Below are 15,890 nucleotides of genomic sequence, written 5' to 3' on the forward strand. Positions count from 1 at the left end.
TTTATATCGACCGACGAAATTCATAGGATTAAGGATTGAGAGGAAAGGGGGGAATTTGTTAAGGATCATGGCCAACGAAAACCCGCTGGCGCCATTATTCGCGCCTTACTCTCCCGGCCCGACTGCCAAGACGAGGACAATTCACGACGTGTTGAGGGACCTGCGGCTCGACGATGATCGCGTTTTGGGGAGCGTAGACCCAAGGAACGAGGGCGGTGACACGATATTTAAGGATCTCCAAGTAGGATCCGGAACGCAGACTAACATGGAGCCCGCTTCGGGGGGGAGCGAGGGCGACACGAGCGAATTCGACGGCATGATAACAGTCGACCCTAGCCTCGCCAGTGTCCGCGCATTTCGAATCAATGAGACACTCCCCTTCGCCTTCGACTACGTACGAGATATCACGCTTGGCGAGGTCGAATGGATTATCGTGGATTATACAACCCCAGCGACAAACTTCGTAACGCTGGACAATCCTCAGATTCGACCTAGTGTTTCCCAAGGTGAGCAGTCTAGTGGGAGTGGTGGGGAAAGGAGAAAGAAAGACGACAGGCTACCCCCCCCCCCCGGGTTGTTGTCTCCAGTCCCTACTTAGAAGCCGAGAAAGAAAGACCTAGGCATTTAACCTTCTGAGTGTACAGATCCATCCAGACCTTTGCGCGGTGAATTTACTCTCAACCCAACAGCCCTTGACCGCGACCTTCCCATCCAAGATTACGGCAAGCGCATGCACCTCGTTGTCCATTTCCAGCTAAATTCACAGGGTCGAGAACCAGGAACTCCTGGGACGCAGCCGTCTATCGCCAGCAGTGCATTCACGGTCTTAGCTGCAGAGGCCACTGATGGCCAAGCGGCGGTAGCTTCGTTGAGAGCCGAGGCGGAAAGAAACAACAAAGGCGACAGCCTTTCGGGCGGTGTGACGAATGATGGCTCTATCTGGAACCCCAATGCCTCCGCTTCCGACCCTGAAAAGTCTGGCAATCCCGGGACAGGTGGTGGCTTAACTAGCACGCCGTCCGATGATGCCTCCGACAGTAGAGACCCCGGCATTGAGACAGCAAGCCCCACCATTGGCAGTAAAGCTGGCGCCTCGCTCTCCACCGGTGCCAAGGCGGGCATTGGCGTAGCCTGTGCCATCGTCGGTCTTCTTCTTATCGCCCTCGGCGTCTTCTTCTTCCTCCGCCGGCGTCGCAGGGGCGCCTCGGCCTCGGTCCCAGTCGGCGCCGCTGGCTCCGTCCAACCAGTGCCCTACGTTACGACCTCACTTAACGCTCCTCCAAACGACTATCTCCGAGACAAGGAAGCCCAAACACACCTCGCGGACTCCCCGCAATCAGAAGACGTTCCGGGTCGAGGCCTGCGCGACAGTGCCGTTATCTATCCCGACCCCGCCACGTCTCATCCTGCTTCCGCAGCGGCATCACCAGCGGTTGGGGCTGTTGCCGCTGCTACTCCCGGCGCTGCGTCGTTAACCGATCGAAGCCTTTCGCCGAGCGAGGCGCGGACGAGACCCGAAGTGCCGGCTGCCGTGGCACATCTCGTGGAGGAAGGCATGACAGAGGCCGAAATTAGGAGGCTGGAGGAGGAGGAGAGGGCCCTTGATCGAGCCATCGAACAAGCGGCGCAACGAAAGTAGAGTGGGCAAGTGAGGTGTGTGGTCTTTTTGATGATGCGGGTTTGAGACTTCTTAATGGTGATGACCTTGGCGGGTCTGCCGCGTCATGGTATACGAATGTTGTTCTAAAAAAGACAAGATGAAAGCAATGTAATGTGAGGCACAGGATATATTCTTGGAAGACCACTGTTATTCTGAATATCCATATCTCGGGAGTTTTTTGTTGATGGGGATTTTGTTTCTGTTTTCTTCTTTAGTTATGCCTTGAATCCTGTTTCGAACAGGAGTTTGGGCGCTGAGCGTTAAGGATCCCCCATCCAAGTTAGCCACTTCATTTAATTCAGGAAGCATCTATCGTTCTTTTCCCTCCCCTTTCTACGTCGTTCGTTCCTTACTAGACCTAGTTGCGTCTCTCGCTTCTGGTTTACTGAGGCGTGGTTTTCCCAAACAGTCACCGCAGCCGAGATCTTGAAGCCCCAAATCTCGAAAGTAGCCGGGCGCTTTTTAGGAAGCGGTATTTAGGCGCTTCGAAAACGTGGATGTGTTCCGTGTAGGGAGATATTGACGGCTTGAACTGGGAGTCCTCAGTCCAAAAAAGACGCTCTACCCATAGTCGTAAATTATATCCAGACCAGGAATTGAAACTAGCAGCCGCCCTTCATTCGCAAGCAAATTAAGAAACAAGGAAAAGATAAGAACCCGTGATAAAAATACACGATGAATTTTCCTACAAAACCCCAGGACTTCGCTCCTTTCTTCCACTTACACGCGGGATATGGGCCAGAAAGAGAGGGGAGGAAAAGAAAATCAAGCCCACTCCTCTCGTCACTTCAAAAAAAGAATATACACCGGGGTCTTAAGACCTAAAGAAACGACCAACCATGTTCGTCGCAATGGTGCCGGCGAGGTTGCCTCCGGAGAAAGCAGAACCGGCAAGATTCGACGCCTGGCTGAACTTGTCGGCGCGGGAGAAGGCGAGAGTGTTCATGATCGTCAAGACAAGCGCGATCACTAGGAAAGTCTCAATTAGTCTTCCATCACGTTCGGGGTTTTCCCCAACGAATCCAGCAAGAGAACTCGTGATCCCAACCCACTCCCTTTCGAGAACAGGCCAAGCAATGAAATAAAGTCAAGGGATGTGATAAAAACTCACCGACAAGCGGCAGCCACAAAAACTGGAACCTAAACACCGCCACAATAGCCATGACAACCCAGATAACGGGCTGGATATACATGGCCAACCAGAAGAATCGGCTATCGGTCGGGTTGATAACCTTTGTCCCGGGCTCGCTGCTCTCAAAAACCCACTTTGAGTCGCCGGATTCGGTGTCGACTTCGTTCCACCACCGGAGACCGACAAGGCGCCGGCCGGCAATGTTTTTCGTGTAGTAAAAGTCGGCGGCGAGGAGGAGCATTGTTATGATGAAGATCAAGATCCTGGATAGGGGAAGAGGAGAGCGGTTAGCGTGGAAACCTTCTGGGAGAGAGTCAAAGAGAAAATCCTCCCCGGGGGGAAGAGGAGACACGCACATGTTGTGTATGATTAGGAGTCCCAGTAGGTAAACCAGGAAACTTGCTGCGGACAGGTTAGCGAACCACGGCTCCCCAAGATGTTCCCATAAGAGAAAGTAATCTCTCCTACGAACCAATTCTGAATGCAAGAAAGGTCAAGAGGGTAATGGGGTGGGAGCTGAGGCGCCAGCTCAGAGAGCCAGGCACAAGCGGTTGGGACTCCATCTGCGTCGTCGGAGAGCCTTTGAGTCGGGTGTCGGCGTTATATAACAAGCGAGGGCGAGAAAGAGAGTATCGGAAACCCTAAGCGTCTACAAGGTTCGTCCTGCCGCTACCTGCGCATATCGTTGAACAGTCGAGGGCTGTCTTCGCTTCGTGGCCCTTCGGTGACGTTCGCAATCCGTCCTTGTTCAACGGGGGTACTCGTCGCTCTGCTGTCGTTGCGATCCGGAATTACAGGCCTAAATTCCAATCGCCTGCTACTATGTTTCCCGGCTCGGGGCTTATACTCGGTGTCGAACGTCGCTGGGAGCTAGAGTGGAATGGCCTTGTTGTGAAGCTTGTCAATCAGGCTTCCTCAAATCGCGATCAACCGACGTGGGACAATTACGAAGTCCCAAAAAGAGCTTCAGGCCAGCATTGAAATCATCCCTGCTTAGTCATCGATCACTTCTCATCCGGAAATCACTGTCCAGAGCAACTGTGAGAGTTCTCTCTGCATACGAAGGTAATAATAGGTCCAATCAAGATTAGAAACGAAGAAATAGGGCGGCGCAAAAGGATTCCGATGAGGCGAGTACTAAGTATGTAAGTCGACTATATTCTTACACTACGCCTCGAAGGCACAATTTACAGGACTGCCCGAGAATATTCTCTCCGAAATGGACATCGAAAAGAGAGTACATCCTCCGCGAAGGAGAATCGAAACTGCAGACATTGAACATCAGAGTCCCTTTACAACAAGTGGATGGGACTTTGCGAGTTAATTGCGAGGCATATTCGGTATATTCGGTAATGACACCGAATATCCCCATTCATCGATGATGGCTCAGGGGGGAACTAGCGCCCTGATGATGGAACGCGCTGCGCCCGTTCTGCACACCAGGCTTTTGGGGTTGGCTTGTGTTGAGGCGCCAGCCCACCCACATATCTCCAACCTTGAGACGCCCAAAGGGAACCATCAGCAGCTCTCGCCGCCACGATCGCGCAGGGCCTCTTCCGGAAGCCTAGCCTCAATTTTTACGTGTTAGGGTCCGAGTGTTTTCCGTAGAGATATATTCCGTGATTCTTCCAACGACAAATTTGTGCTGGAATCCAGATTGAGTGCTCCTATTCACTATCCATACTCCCAAGCTTCCCTTGAAGCGCACTATACTTGATGTAGACAGATTCTACATACCTGTTCACCCAGCCATCCCCCCCAACAAGCCGAACAACCCAAACCTTTCTATGATCACGATTGGCAAAGACTTAAAAAGTCATCGGATCTCTCGTAAGCTGAGCACCAACCCAGGACATATCTAGATCCCGACGACAATCACGAAAAAGTAGCCAGCGGCTTGAGCAATAATTCAACACCATAGTGAGAGTAGCAGAGAGCCATAGGGTTATCCACGAGGCAGAAATCGTCTCTTAGCCCACCCATCTCACCTTGTTGTTCATCCCATCATATTCGTCGCAGGGACACTCGACATGGCCATCGAGGCAAGTAGCTTGTTTCAACTCCCCTTTTCTTCGAGGCGATAAGCACTAACATAACTGCCCATTCAGGGGGGGTTTGGGCACCTCTCCATGCCGTGGTGCTGGATAGCGACCCCTCTTGGCATCATCGCTCTGGGGTGTCTGGTTCTCTTCCGGAGCATACTACTGGCCGCTTTTCTCAATTTTAGAAGACTCGTCTGGAATCTGACGCCGGTTCGCGTAAAGAAGTGGTGGTTTCGAGCTCTATTAAAACTATCAGACGCCTTACTCAAACTGGGGATGTTCCTGCAAACGTTAGGACGGTCCATGCAGAAGTCGGGACGCTCGCTACAGGACCTGGGACGTTCCCCGGAGAGCTGGGGGCGTTTCTTGCACGGCTGGCTGCCGTGGAGGCCAGTACACGGAGCCATTGGGCTTGGAGCCGTCGCAGGTCTCGCCGTTGGCATCTGGAAACTTGCAGTGAGCCGTCTAGCACCAGCTGTGAAGGGCGCGATTGGTGGTGGGTTGGTGGTTGTTCCTCTCTCCCTCCTTGCATATCGTCGCTATGTGGGCGGACGCCCAAGGACACCACGGGACATTGAGGAGACGAAAAAAATAGATGGTCTCTATAATCGCAGCTAATTCCAGGATATATACTTCGTACAACAGTTCTAGTAATCTTAGTAGATTTGATGTTCCTTTTGGATATCGATGCACCAGGTGGTGGGATTTCACTCAGGGGGCTTGGGGATTCCGTTAGCGCGCCTGCCTGCCTGCCAGGCCAGCGAACAATGTTCAGCGTTCCGTTTTGGGGTTCTAAATCTGCCGAATCTAGGTGCCTCGTCCTGTAATCCCCGCACTAGATCAACTGTAAAGGAAATGAGAAATGAGATCAATTGAAGGAACCTCGACTCTATTGAGCCCTCGGAATCCCCCGCTCATGTCCAGCCTTAGCCGAGATTGTCCTGACTTCCTCAAAGACTGTTTACATTCACCAACGAGCTGCGTCCAACGAGTTTATGCCTGGCTCTGGGAGAATAGAATCAATTGATGAATTATACAATACGTCTGATCTAATAGCCCTGAAAATAACCTAACAGTACTCAAGATATAACAATTCATCGCTGTTTCCCTCAACCTCACATCAACAATGGCGTCGGCATCCATCGTCCGCCGGTCTCTCCTATATGGTAGGTTCAACTATGAATATTCAAGGTCCCGCAGTAGTACAGGGGTTGTGAGGAGATGTTCTGACAAAAACCAAATGCAATATCAGTCCCGGCGTCATCCCAAAAGATGCTCGCTGGCTCGTTGAAGATCAAGTCCGACAACGTAACCTATGATTTGGAGGATTCGGTGACGCCCTCCCTGAAGCACAAAGCCCGCGATCAGCTTCGTGCTCATTTGGCAAACCTCGAGGCAGAGAATCGCGCCTTTGGCGAGCTCGCTGTCAGAATCAATGCAGTCGAAACCCCCCACGCTTTGGCCGACCTCACCAGTCTTGCAAGTTCGCCCAATCTAGATGCTGTCGTCGTGCCCAAGGTGAATAGCGCTGCAGACCTCACCTTCGTCACAGACGTCCTTCGGCATGTTGCTCCCCAGAGGCATGGTGCCCGCTCCGAGAACCCGATTAAGATCATAGCGTTGATTGAATCCGCCAAGGCCATTATGGATCTTGCCGAGATATGCAAGTCCAGCCCTCTGCTTAATGGCCTCATTTTCGCAGCCGAGGACTTTGCCCTTGACCTATCGCTGACGCGAACCCCGTCGCTGAGAGAGTTTCTATATGCGAGATCCGCCATAGTCACCGCCGCGCGGGCCTTCGATCTGCCCAGCAGCATCGACTTAGTCTGCACGTCCTACAAGGGTGACCGTGGGCTGAAGGTATTGGAGGAGGAGTGCGAAGATGGGAGGTCCCTGGGATTCAACGGGAAGCAGTGCATTCACCCAAGCCAGTTGGAGGTGGTTCATCGGCTATTCTCCCCATCCGAAAAAGAGATCGACTGGGCCGCTCGCATTTTAGTTGCCGATGAAAAGGCGCAGAAACAAGGTCGTGGGGCTTGGACACTCGACGGCAAGATGATTGACGCTCCAGTAATCGGTAAAGCCGCTGATATCGCAGACAAGGCTCGGCGATGCGCCATCGACATGGATGCAGTCCTCGCTAAGTGGAAGGATCAAGAACCAGAATAGATCGCAAATCCTTGACATGGGCAGTCTGTCTTCCTCACTCATACCTTGAATCAAAATATGGGTAAGGATCGTATGTCTCACACGGCCTGGGTACCGTATTATGCCAATATTCTCCATTCGCTTCCTCCATCTCCAGCTCGCCCCGCCCTGCTTCCCTTAGAGTGTATGAAGACGTAGGTATCCGTTCCGCGTCAACATGATCATAATAAAACTCATTTCCGGGTGCGTGAGCAAGGTGGGAGCTCCCCTCTTTAACCAGAAGGCCGTCAGGTACTCCCGGATAGCTTTGATAACCGTGGTGGGAGCAATCCCGTCCATCGAAAGGACTGCCATCATTGTAAACATATTGATGAGCTTCTGTGCCCCGCGTCCTGCATGCAGGAATCTGCTTCAGTATCGGCCTGTTTTCCTCGGTAAGGATGACCTGGTCATATGACGCAGGGTAGCTCATGCTCGTTGGGTAGTGTCCATCAGGGCGCTCAGGATGACAGGCTGCAGCCGCGTCATCGTTTTGGGAGAACGCATTTCTAGAACAGCCACACTCGGGCCCGCAGGCCCCCAGCTCTTCATAGTGAACGGCACCCTTTGTGTCCAAACATTCGGGCTTCGTTGATACAGCGGTGCTATCTGAGCCTCTGGGCCAACCAACTACGCCACCTCTCGTGGCAAGATACGACTGCCTGCTCTCTTGCTGGAGAAGGCGCTTTTGGGCGTGCTGTGGAGGTACGCGGACCAAAGTCGGCCTTGGCCTATGGACACAGAAGCTTGGTGCATACCGGACTTCCAGGCAATGAGAGCAGCCATTCTGATGACCGCACATTTCCTGGGGAAAGCTCTGTACATGATGCTGTCGGGATTGGCGGTCATCGCCTAAATGAGGATCTGGCAGCTTCTTAGCGACGGGTTTCGAGTCCCCTTCCAACATATCTCCTCCCGGATCCGTGTCCGCTGGAGAGGCCGTTTTGTTTATGGGAGATACGGGGGTTGATTGAGGACCAGTTGTTCGAGTTGTTTGGGTACCGGTATGGGCCATTCTGGCATTCCGCACTTCGGACCAGGGCGCTTCTGTTTGGCATGCTTGATGGGAATAAACCGGCATGCGTTCTCCAGCAACAGTAGTGGGTTGGGCCGTCTGATCTACTTTTCTGGGGTTTGTAGCTTCTGGGTGTACTCCTGACGCCTGGCTTTGTAGACTCAAGATGTTATCAATAGCCTCAAGATTACCCCCAATGTGCTGGCGTTGTAAAGGACCAGCGTCGCCATTTTTCGCGGGCGTCGACATGTTGGGCAAATTCTCAACACCTGAGCCATGTCGAGCAATACCTCGACCAACGTTTCCAATGCGAGGGTCAAGCTTACTTGGTGTGACCATGGTGTTTTTGCCCTCACATTGAGGCTTAGGCGAATCGCCCAGTGCACCAAGAGTCACGGTAGCTTGTTGGTTGATATGGTAGCTATGCGCATGTGGCATGTAATGCGGGATGGTATATCGCGGTAGTGAGCTACTGCTGTTCTCAAAGTCGTCAAAAACCCCAGTCTCCAGTAGTGCTCGTCTCATGACTTGGGGACTGAGACTGTCCTGGGAACGATCGTGGTGTTCGGATGGTGGGGGATTTCCACTGTAGTCTGGAATTGCGCTTGGTTGAACAGATTGGCTCGATCGATCTTGATAGCGGAAATGCCTTGCGTCCAAGCTTGAGGTCGTTCTCTCTGTCATATCGTGGTTATCACCTCTGCTGGCCAGCGTGTATGATAGAGCACCCCCGACCGTTGCCCGGCATCCTGACTGTTCCGTACAGTCACTACCTTCAGAAAAATTTCGGTCGGAGTCTCCATGGCCTTCGTCTAAGCCCTCCCGGAGTTTGCCGGTGTCCGGCCCTAACCTAGCTCGTGAGTCGTTTGGCAAGGCCTCGGACAAGTCATCCCTCCCATCTTCCGGACGGGAACTGTCCTTTCGGTGAAGTACCCTTGCCCTCGACGTCGTATTCTCCCCTTTGGATCTGGCGGGCTCGAGAAAATTCATGCCGTTATACGCAAGATCGGATACTTGGTCGTGTTAGTCGGGCTAGGCAGACGGAAATATGTAAACTTACAGTAATTGGGGACAGCAGCACGAGCATTCCCGTACAGCCCAATAGCGAGCGTCGGTTTTACCTGTTGCCACACAGTTAGCCTTATTTAAACGGGCCTTTGATTCTCCGTTTCTTTCATACTGTCAAGCGGTCGTGGGTAAGTATGGCGTCCGAGGTGAAGGCAGACATTACCTCACGGCTCGAAACGAGGGTCTTCTTGTCTGAACGTTTGGTTCTTTTTGCACCCTGGGACTTTCCTGTTTTGTCTGCTCCGCCCGAGTTCCTTCTCCCTCTTTTATTCTTTTTAATCTCGTACCGATCTTCCCTTGTCTTGTGTCGAGGTCGTCTATCGAAAGACTGCTTGGGACGTGGAGAAGAGCCCACTGATCCCAAAGGTCTATTGGGTGAGCCCTCCTTCATATCGGGGCTGATGTCGGAATTTTGCGATGGTGCTAACGCAGGTGGGAGGTTCGGGGTTAAATCATGTCTCTGGGGCCTCTTGTGGTTCTCTGGGATGAAGGAGCTGTCAAAGGACATTGCGCGGCGACGCTTAAGGAGCCCGGGGGCCGGTGGGGGAGGCATATCGAGATTAACACCACCGAGGTTATGCGGTCGCCAGGGCAGCCTCTCTCCCGGTTGGACCTTTGCAACGGATTCCCAGTCAGGCCGCCTTTGAGTCTGAACTAGCCAGTTCTGAACAAAATCATTGTTAGGAGGATTTGGGGGAGCAATCTTAGCCTCAACACCTGAGGCGAGGCCGGGTTCTCTAGGACGACCATCGAATAATTGTCTAGTATGCACTCCTCGATGCAATTCGTCCCTCTTGGGCCTATTGGCTCGGGGATGATGACCCATGATGCCCCCCTCCGCCTCGGGGACGACACGGGCATCTGGTGGCAAACTGGCAGTGGAGTTGATGGGATTGTACGATCGGAATGGTAGACGAAAGACAAGAGATATTCCCAATGGCAAGAGTGTATATTGAGATGCAGCAGAGGCTGCCCAACTCGGGAAATGAGAGACATGATGACTTACAACAGCTATCTAGGTCGAGGCCAACCATGCCACATCAAGATCACCCCTACCGCATCCAGTTATCGTCTTCTGCCCTTCTGCATCGCGACTCCCTCATGGAGTGCGGGCTATTGACGGGGAAGGAGCAGAGTTGGCGGCCCCACGCCCTCCCGACTTACGGCTTCCTTCCTCCTTCCGTTGTCTACTTCTCGGCCCGGGCCCAAGATCATCATGGCACGTGAAAATGTTTCGATACAAATTGTACCTTATACATCTCAAGGACCACAGCCGAACAATTGAAGTGATCTGGGGAGGAGCGACAGATACCAAATGATCTTGGTTACAATATGGGCCCATTTCAAAGAAACAAAAAGCGACGTCAGGGCATGCAGGGTCCAGCCGCTAGATCCAGTAGCAACCACGTCTAATAATCACTTCGTGATTGCCTGGCTTTATCTTGGGGGACGATAACGTATCAATTCGAATTCACATCCCGGCCAGCCCCCATCCCGCCGTCTATGAAGTACAAGTGAAGCTGACGAGACACACAGTCCTCCTCGCCTGGCTCCAGTTCCCGGTTTCCAGGCATCGCTAAATTGGCCTCTGACAAGGTCAATACTCAAAGACTAGTCTTGTCCGCAGCTATACAGTGCGCTCGGCGAGGTTGTGCATTTTCTGCATGAAGAACCCGGCATTTCGCAATTTTTGTGACACCTCACATGTACCGAGACACTCATAAGGATGCGGCGCGGACAGTCGAAAATAACTGGAATATGCCATGATTCGATACCGGCTGTCACATTGGTTTCGTTTTCCGAAAGGGAGAAAAATCGCTGGATATTCCCGGCTTGGTGGGACTCGCCTCCCATGTTTTCAGTCTCTCGCTCGAGCCGTCACGGAGACTCGGTGAGAGTCGATCGTCCAGGGCATAGATGACATCCCCGGAGACCGAACCCCTTATAACAAGTAGGCGAATGTGATTCGGCGGTACTTCCGGCGCTTGCTTGTCCAGAACGGGGCCTTTTGAGTCGCGTATTCCATCTCTTGTCTCAGTGAGTGGGGAGAGGAGAGGGAAGAGAGGGGCTGTTGACTAGGGGTGGAACAGAAGCTAGGCCATCTTGATTTGATACTCGCGTCCCCTCTGAATTCATCGAGCTGCAGGACGTGTCATTAAGCAGTATGATAACGATATCATTCACGGCTATTTGGCTCTGAACCATGGACTACAGATTTAGGGAATGTTTCGAACACCTACACCCGGTGCGCGCCGTAGGACCGAAATTTGTCAAGCAGTGGTTTCTTATTCTCCTAGTTGAAATGGTGGGCGGTGGACCTCACCCAGGGTCGCAGTTAGGTGGAATCACCACCGGCATTCCCGTCCACCTATGCAGAACTTCATGCCACTATCAATTTTCCTGTTTTAGAAACATCCCCAGATTTCGCGACTTCTGCCAAATTAGTTTAGTTTCTTGGACCAAGATTCCCTATTCGTGTTAACCCGCTTCAACTGCCAGGCGGAAACTCCACAGACCCGCCTTGAGGCGGGTCCCAGTTCGTTCACTGACAGAAGAGCTTGAGCCCCGAGGGGGTACATGTAACAGTATGGTGCAGGAAATGGGGCGCTTGCCAGTACGGGGATTCGTGGAATAGTGTGATGTATGATATGCCAGAAAGTTGGGGTCCAGACCGCAACTTGCCGCCTCCCTTACAGCAAGACACAGCTTGATGCCTCTCTACTTTTCTGCTTTCTTTTCGCCCCGGTCCAGTCGGAACTGGAGATACTGGAGCCAAGCCGGGATAGAAGGAAAGGAAAGAAGGGAAAAAGAGAGAAGATCAGTGCTGATCCTCCCGACCACCGCCAGTGTTGAAAAACGCCAAGCCATTTCCACCGATGTTACGGAACACATGGCGTATCGAAATTCAGCATGTCCCATCTTTTTTGCTCGTCTGAAATACCTCGTCGCTGTGAAGCAACCTTGCCTCGAGGGCTGACAAAGCTTTTACAAGATTGATGGGATTTCCTGCTTCGTAAGAATCGCACATCCGCCGAGAACATCCGTGAGCTATCTTGCCTCAGCTGTTTCTAGATTTGATTGCTCTGTCAGATTAGGCTTGTCAGAGCCTCCATTGTCCTAGACTCCTTGAACATTGCGGAACCGGCTAGCCCTATCCGAGAGGAGAGCTATCGAACGACAGCGCACTGAACAGCGGACAGGGAAAGAAATCCGAGTGGCTCTTCAATCGATGGCAGCTTTCAGAGGGGTCAGAGCAGTTGCGCCCAAGCAGCATCAACCACACGTGCACGAACGACAGACAGATGGAGTCCAATTTTCTGCCGTTGATGGTTCCCAGGAATTTGGTTCTGCCCTGTCGATGCATACAAAGTACTATGGGGTCGGCCCAAACCTGGGCAACTCTCAGAGAAAGGATTTGATACTCAACAATTCCATCCTCTCAGGTCCACATTGCTTTTTTTTCCTTCTCCCTGCACGCCATAATTGGGCATTCCACGCGTTGCTACCTGTTTCACGTACTAGTGGCAAGCGAAAGGGGACAAAGAGGGGGGAAAAAAAGAAAAAAGAAAAAAAAGGTGTGAGGGCTCCCTGCTACAGGATAGTTTCGTATGCCTGTGCGATCTCCAATGAGCTGCCCACCCCTGGCCGACTGCCTTGTACTTGCAGGCCCCCCCAATATGCCGGACGATGGTTGCAAAAATGGAGGGGAGGGTGGAACATGCATCCAATTCGCCATTGTTGTTTGCCGACGCCTCCACACCCAGACCATTGCAGAATTAAGCCTGGTAAATCCCCAAGTTGGTCAACCGTGTATCGCAACGTTGTGGTGGCATGGTGGCGGCGATGAGGGCGGAAGCGGAAGCGGTTGGGAAGAATAACCCGTGAAAGGAGCCGGGGTTGCAGAAATGTACCGTACATCACCGACTCTTATCCGTGCCATATCGGCAGCGGGTTTAGGGCTCCACCACACTCACGGAGTAGGGTGTGCTCCACGACTGAAATCGTAGGTCTCAACGACGGAGATGGCGGGGTTATCTGATAGTATCGTGTCGAGCCGCTCTGGCAGATCGCCCGAGGCTCGCCCCAATCTTGTGCTACCTCAACTCCAACACCTCCCAAAAAAGGGCCAAAAAATGCGTCCCTGCGCCCACTTCGTCCCCATCCGACAGGTCTGTAACAGAGTTCTTGCCCTTTGCGGTGAGTGGAGACCACCCTGACATTTCTTGGAGTGGGCCATCGGGCAAGGACCCGCCCATATTAAAGATTGCGTTTTGGTGACGACGCGAAAGATATATCCTAGGAAGCGGAGCTCTGGGATTAGCCTGGGGTTGACGAAACTGACCGCTTGCTTGATATGCTGCCTCGCTTTGATGCTTCGATGTTAGTGCTTATTTCCTCCTCCTCGTTTGGTCCATAAGGAAAATTACCCTGCACTTCTTGGCAAAAAGTAACAGAACGACAGGCGAGCAGGGGTATTGCCGTGAACCAGGCCCTGGACAATCTGAAGTGATTGGCAAGGTTAGACAGGCCGGGATAGTCCTGATAGTCCTCCAGCATAAGTTTGGCCTTACCTAATCTGTAATGCCCGGAAAAGTCCACAGGGAAAACCGAAACAGTTGATGGAATATTTTCTAACATGCACTAAGTTGACTCTCATATCTGAGAATGGCTGGAAACTTCCTTCAGAAAACGAGTCGAGGGGCGCAGTGAGAAGCAACAGAGAAGCCTCCGATGTTGGCCGTCAGTCGAACGAGGAGAAACCCGTAGCCGTGGCATTTATCCCATTTTGTTCCATTTTAGTCCTCCTTGGATGTGACCAGTTCTTCCCGGCCCCCTGCCCGGTCCGGAGACGACTCGTCATTCTGCCTGCGGGCGGATTCGAAGAAACTGCAGGAATATCCGCGAGGCTGGTTTTTGGCCGAGCATCGATGCACCTATCCCTGCTCGATCTAGTGTAATTAGCCCAAAGATCTCGGAACATTCCATTAGAGCTTCAATGATGTGTTATTGCGACATAGAACACGTTTCTCCCAAGGTAGTAGCCGTCTCGGTTCGTTAGTATTGCAGTTCTCTTCTCTCTTCTAATACGTTACGCAAAAAAAACAAATAGCATATTGACGGACACACACGCATGCAGACACACACACACACACTCTCTCTCTCTCCCCCCCTCCATCTTTGTACTTCGTACTTACATCTAGTGTCTATTGTTAGGCTTGAAAATCTGTAACCGCCGAGGTATTATCTCATGGCTTTCGAAGATGCATAGCTCTGTAAGGTGACGAAAGGTGTGATCTACCTCACTTGGCCATCCCCCTCATCTCGATATAGTACGTCTAATAGGTCGGAAACAGTCAGTCCTATCACCCTGCTCAAAACAATAGATATCCTTCCATTCAGTGCATGGCACGCAGACTGTCCCGAATAGGACTAGAGGAGAGGGTCTTCTGCCGGGGGTGCGGCAAAGGGGTGGTAGGATGGGAGATGTGTGGATGTGTGGAAGTGCGAGGTGAGGGGGAGGGGTAAGGGGCGTGTAAGTTACCTGGCGCACACACCGTATAGCAAAGGAAAAAAGAAGTTGTAGGGGTCGTAGTTGGCAACAGTCGCTGGCAGACTTTCTGTGGCTCGACTCCATCCGTCGCCTTTTCGCTTTCGCCGCCTGTTTGATGCTTGTTTGGAAAGGGGAACATACCATGCCTGCCACTCATGCTGGTCGAAACATTGATGGACATCATGTACCCTGCCATGAGCCGAATTGGGCTTGCGGATGCCCCGTCGATCGCCCACGGTCGTCCAGGTCAAGGACCCGAAGTGAAGCAGCGAAACAGTCGCATTCCGTCCCCTACCCCAGATAGGGTTGTGAGAGTGATGGAGGTGGAGGTTGTCGTCGGTTCTTCGCCTAATTCAATCAACCTATTCACCCCTCTCCTCCTCAATCCCCAACTTCCCAAGCCAGCCAGTAGGCTCACAAGAAGACTACAACAGATTCAACCCCTGCTCCTTGATTGACCTTCCCTTTCTCCCGAAACCTCTTTCCTCATTCTTTAAGGCCAGGTGTTACTCCAAACCATCCACCTCTCAAGCTCACCATACTCAACTTACAAGTACTCTGTCTCCCACCACCCTTACTTACAGCCACTGTGCTAGCACACCTTCGCTCCTATATCCCCTGCATCTTAACCACATATCTTGCCTAGACGACGGAACCCGCCGCCTTCTTTGCCCGTTGCTCTATTTATCCCGCCGCCGCTGATCAGGTTAAAAATTGGCCAGCCTTCCCCTACCTTAGCGTCATCGGGCACTCTCCAACAGCGCTCTCGTCCATTTCAGTCATCAAGATCAGCCAAGGTCTCATCCCAAAACGTTCTTTCGTAGACAAAGGGAAGCTCATCTGAAGGGTTGGATTCCATCCGTCCTTATCTCGGATTCCGAATTTTGAACGCGCGAGCGACTTCTACTAGTCTCTAAAACCTTCGCGCCGGTATATCAAGGAAAAAAACAAGGTCGGTGGCAGAGACTCTCCGCAGCGAATATCGCGGCGTCCCATCAAAGTCATCCCCAATCCCGTGTCCATTTTGTCTTTGTTGGCGGCTTCCTCTTCACCTCTTTCGTTCCGTGGCGCACCTTGAAAATTCGGTAGCAAACCCCGTTTAACAAGGAAACCGCGGCGTTTTTGTTTCCAGGAAGGGCTTGACGGTGCATTTTGGACGTCCGCAGAACATATGCCAGGGAAAACCGTGATGAAACAATCCTGACCGAGTCGCAGAATAGGAATAGTGCCCGAAC

At 52.3% G+C, this 15,890-nt stretch overlaps 4 protein-coding genes across 4 annotated transcripts; 2 read left to right on the forward strand and 2 right to left on the reverse strand.

Moving 5' to 3' along the window:
• Positions 1-67: 67 nt before the first annotated feature.
• Positions 68-1,639, forward strand: SAPIO_CDS3111 (uncharacterized protein; the record flags this gene model as incomplete). The annotated part of the gene is made up of 2 exons (XM_016785977.1): positions 68-506; positions 645-1,639. The coding sequence occupies 2 exons, from the start codon at positions 68-70 to the stop codon at positions 1,637-1,639; spliced, it is 1,434 nt and encodes a 477-aa protein (XP_016643983.1).
• An 835-nt stretch (positions 1,640-2,474) lies between these two features.
• Positions 2,475-3,033, reverse strand: SAPIO_CDS3112 (uncharacterized protein; the record flags this gene model as incomplete). Its single annotated transcript, XM_016785978.1, has 2 exons — positions 2,475-2,629; positions 2,772-3,033. 2 exons carry the CDS (start codon positions 3,031-3,033, stop codon positions 2,475-2,477), a joined length of 417 nt encoding a protein of 138 aa, XP_016643984.1.
• Positions 3,034-5,960: 2,927 nt separating this feature from the next.
• SAPIO_CDS3113 (Uncharacterized protein) lies at positions 5,961-7,003 on the forward strand (the record flags this gene model as incomplete). Its single annotated transcript, XM_016785979.1, has 2 exons — positions 5,961-6,000; positions 6,087-7,003. 2 exons carry the CDS (start codon positions 5,961-5,963, stop codon positions 7,001-7,003), a joined length of 957 nt encoding a protein of 318 aa, XP_016643985.1.
• Positions 7,004-7,651: 648 nt separating this feature from the next.
• Positions 7,652-9,930, reverse strand: SAPIO_CDS3114 (uncharacterized protein; the record flags this gene model as incomplete). Its single annotated transcript, XM_016785980.1, has 5 exons — positions 7,652-7,873; positions 8,097-8,305; positions 8,363-8,629; positions 9,097-9,157; positions 9,217-9,930. 5 exons carry the CDS (start codon positions 9,928-9,930, stop codon positions 7,652-7,654), a joined length of 1,473 nt encoding a protein of 490 aa, XP_016643986.1.
• Positions 9,931-15,890: the final 5,960 nt, after the last annotated feature.

Source organism: Scedosporium apiospermum, assembly GCF_000732125.1.
Source record: "Scedosporium apiospermum strain IHEM 14462 chromosome Unknown SEQ_SAPIO_0088, whole genome shotgun sequence".
Taxonomy (NCBI): domain Eukaryota; kingdom Fungi; phylum Ascomycota; class Sordariomycetes; order Microascales; family Microascaceae; genus Scedosporium; species Scedosporium apiospermum.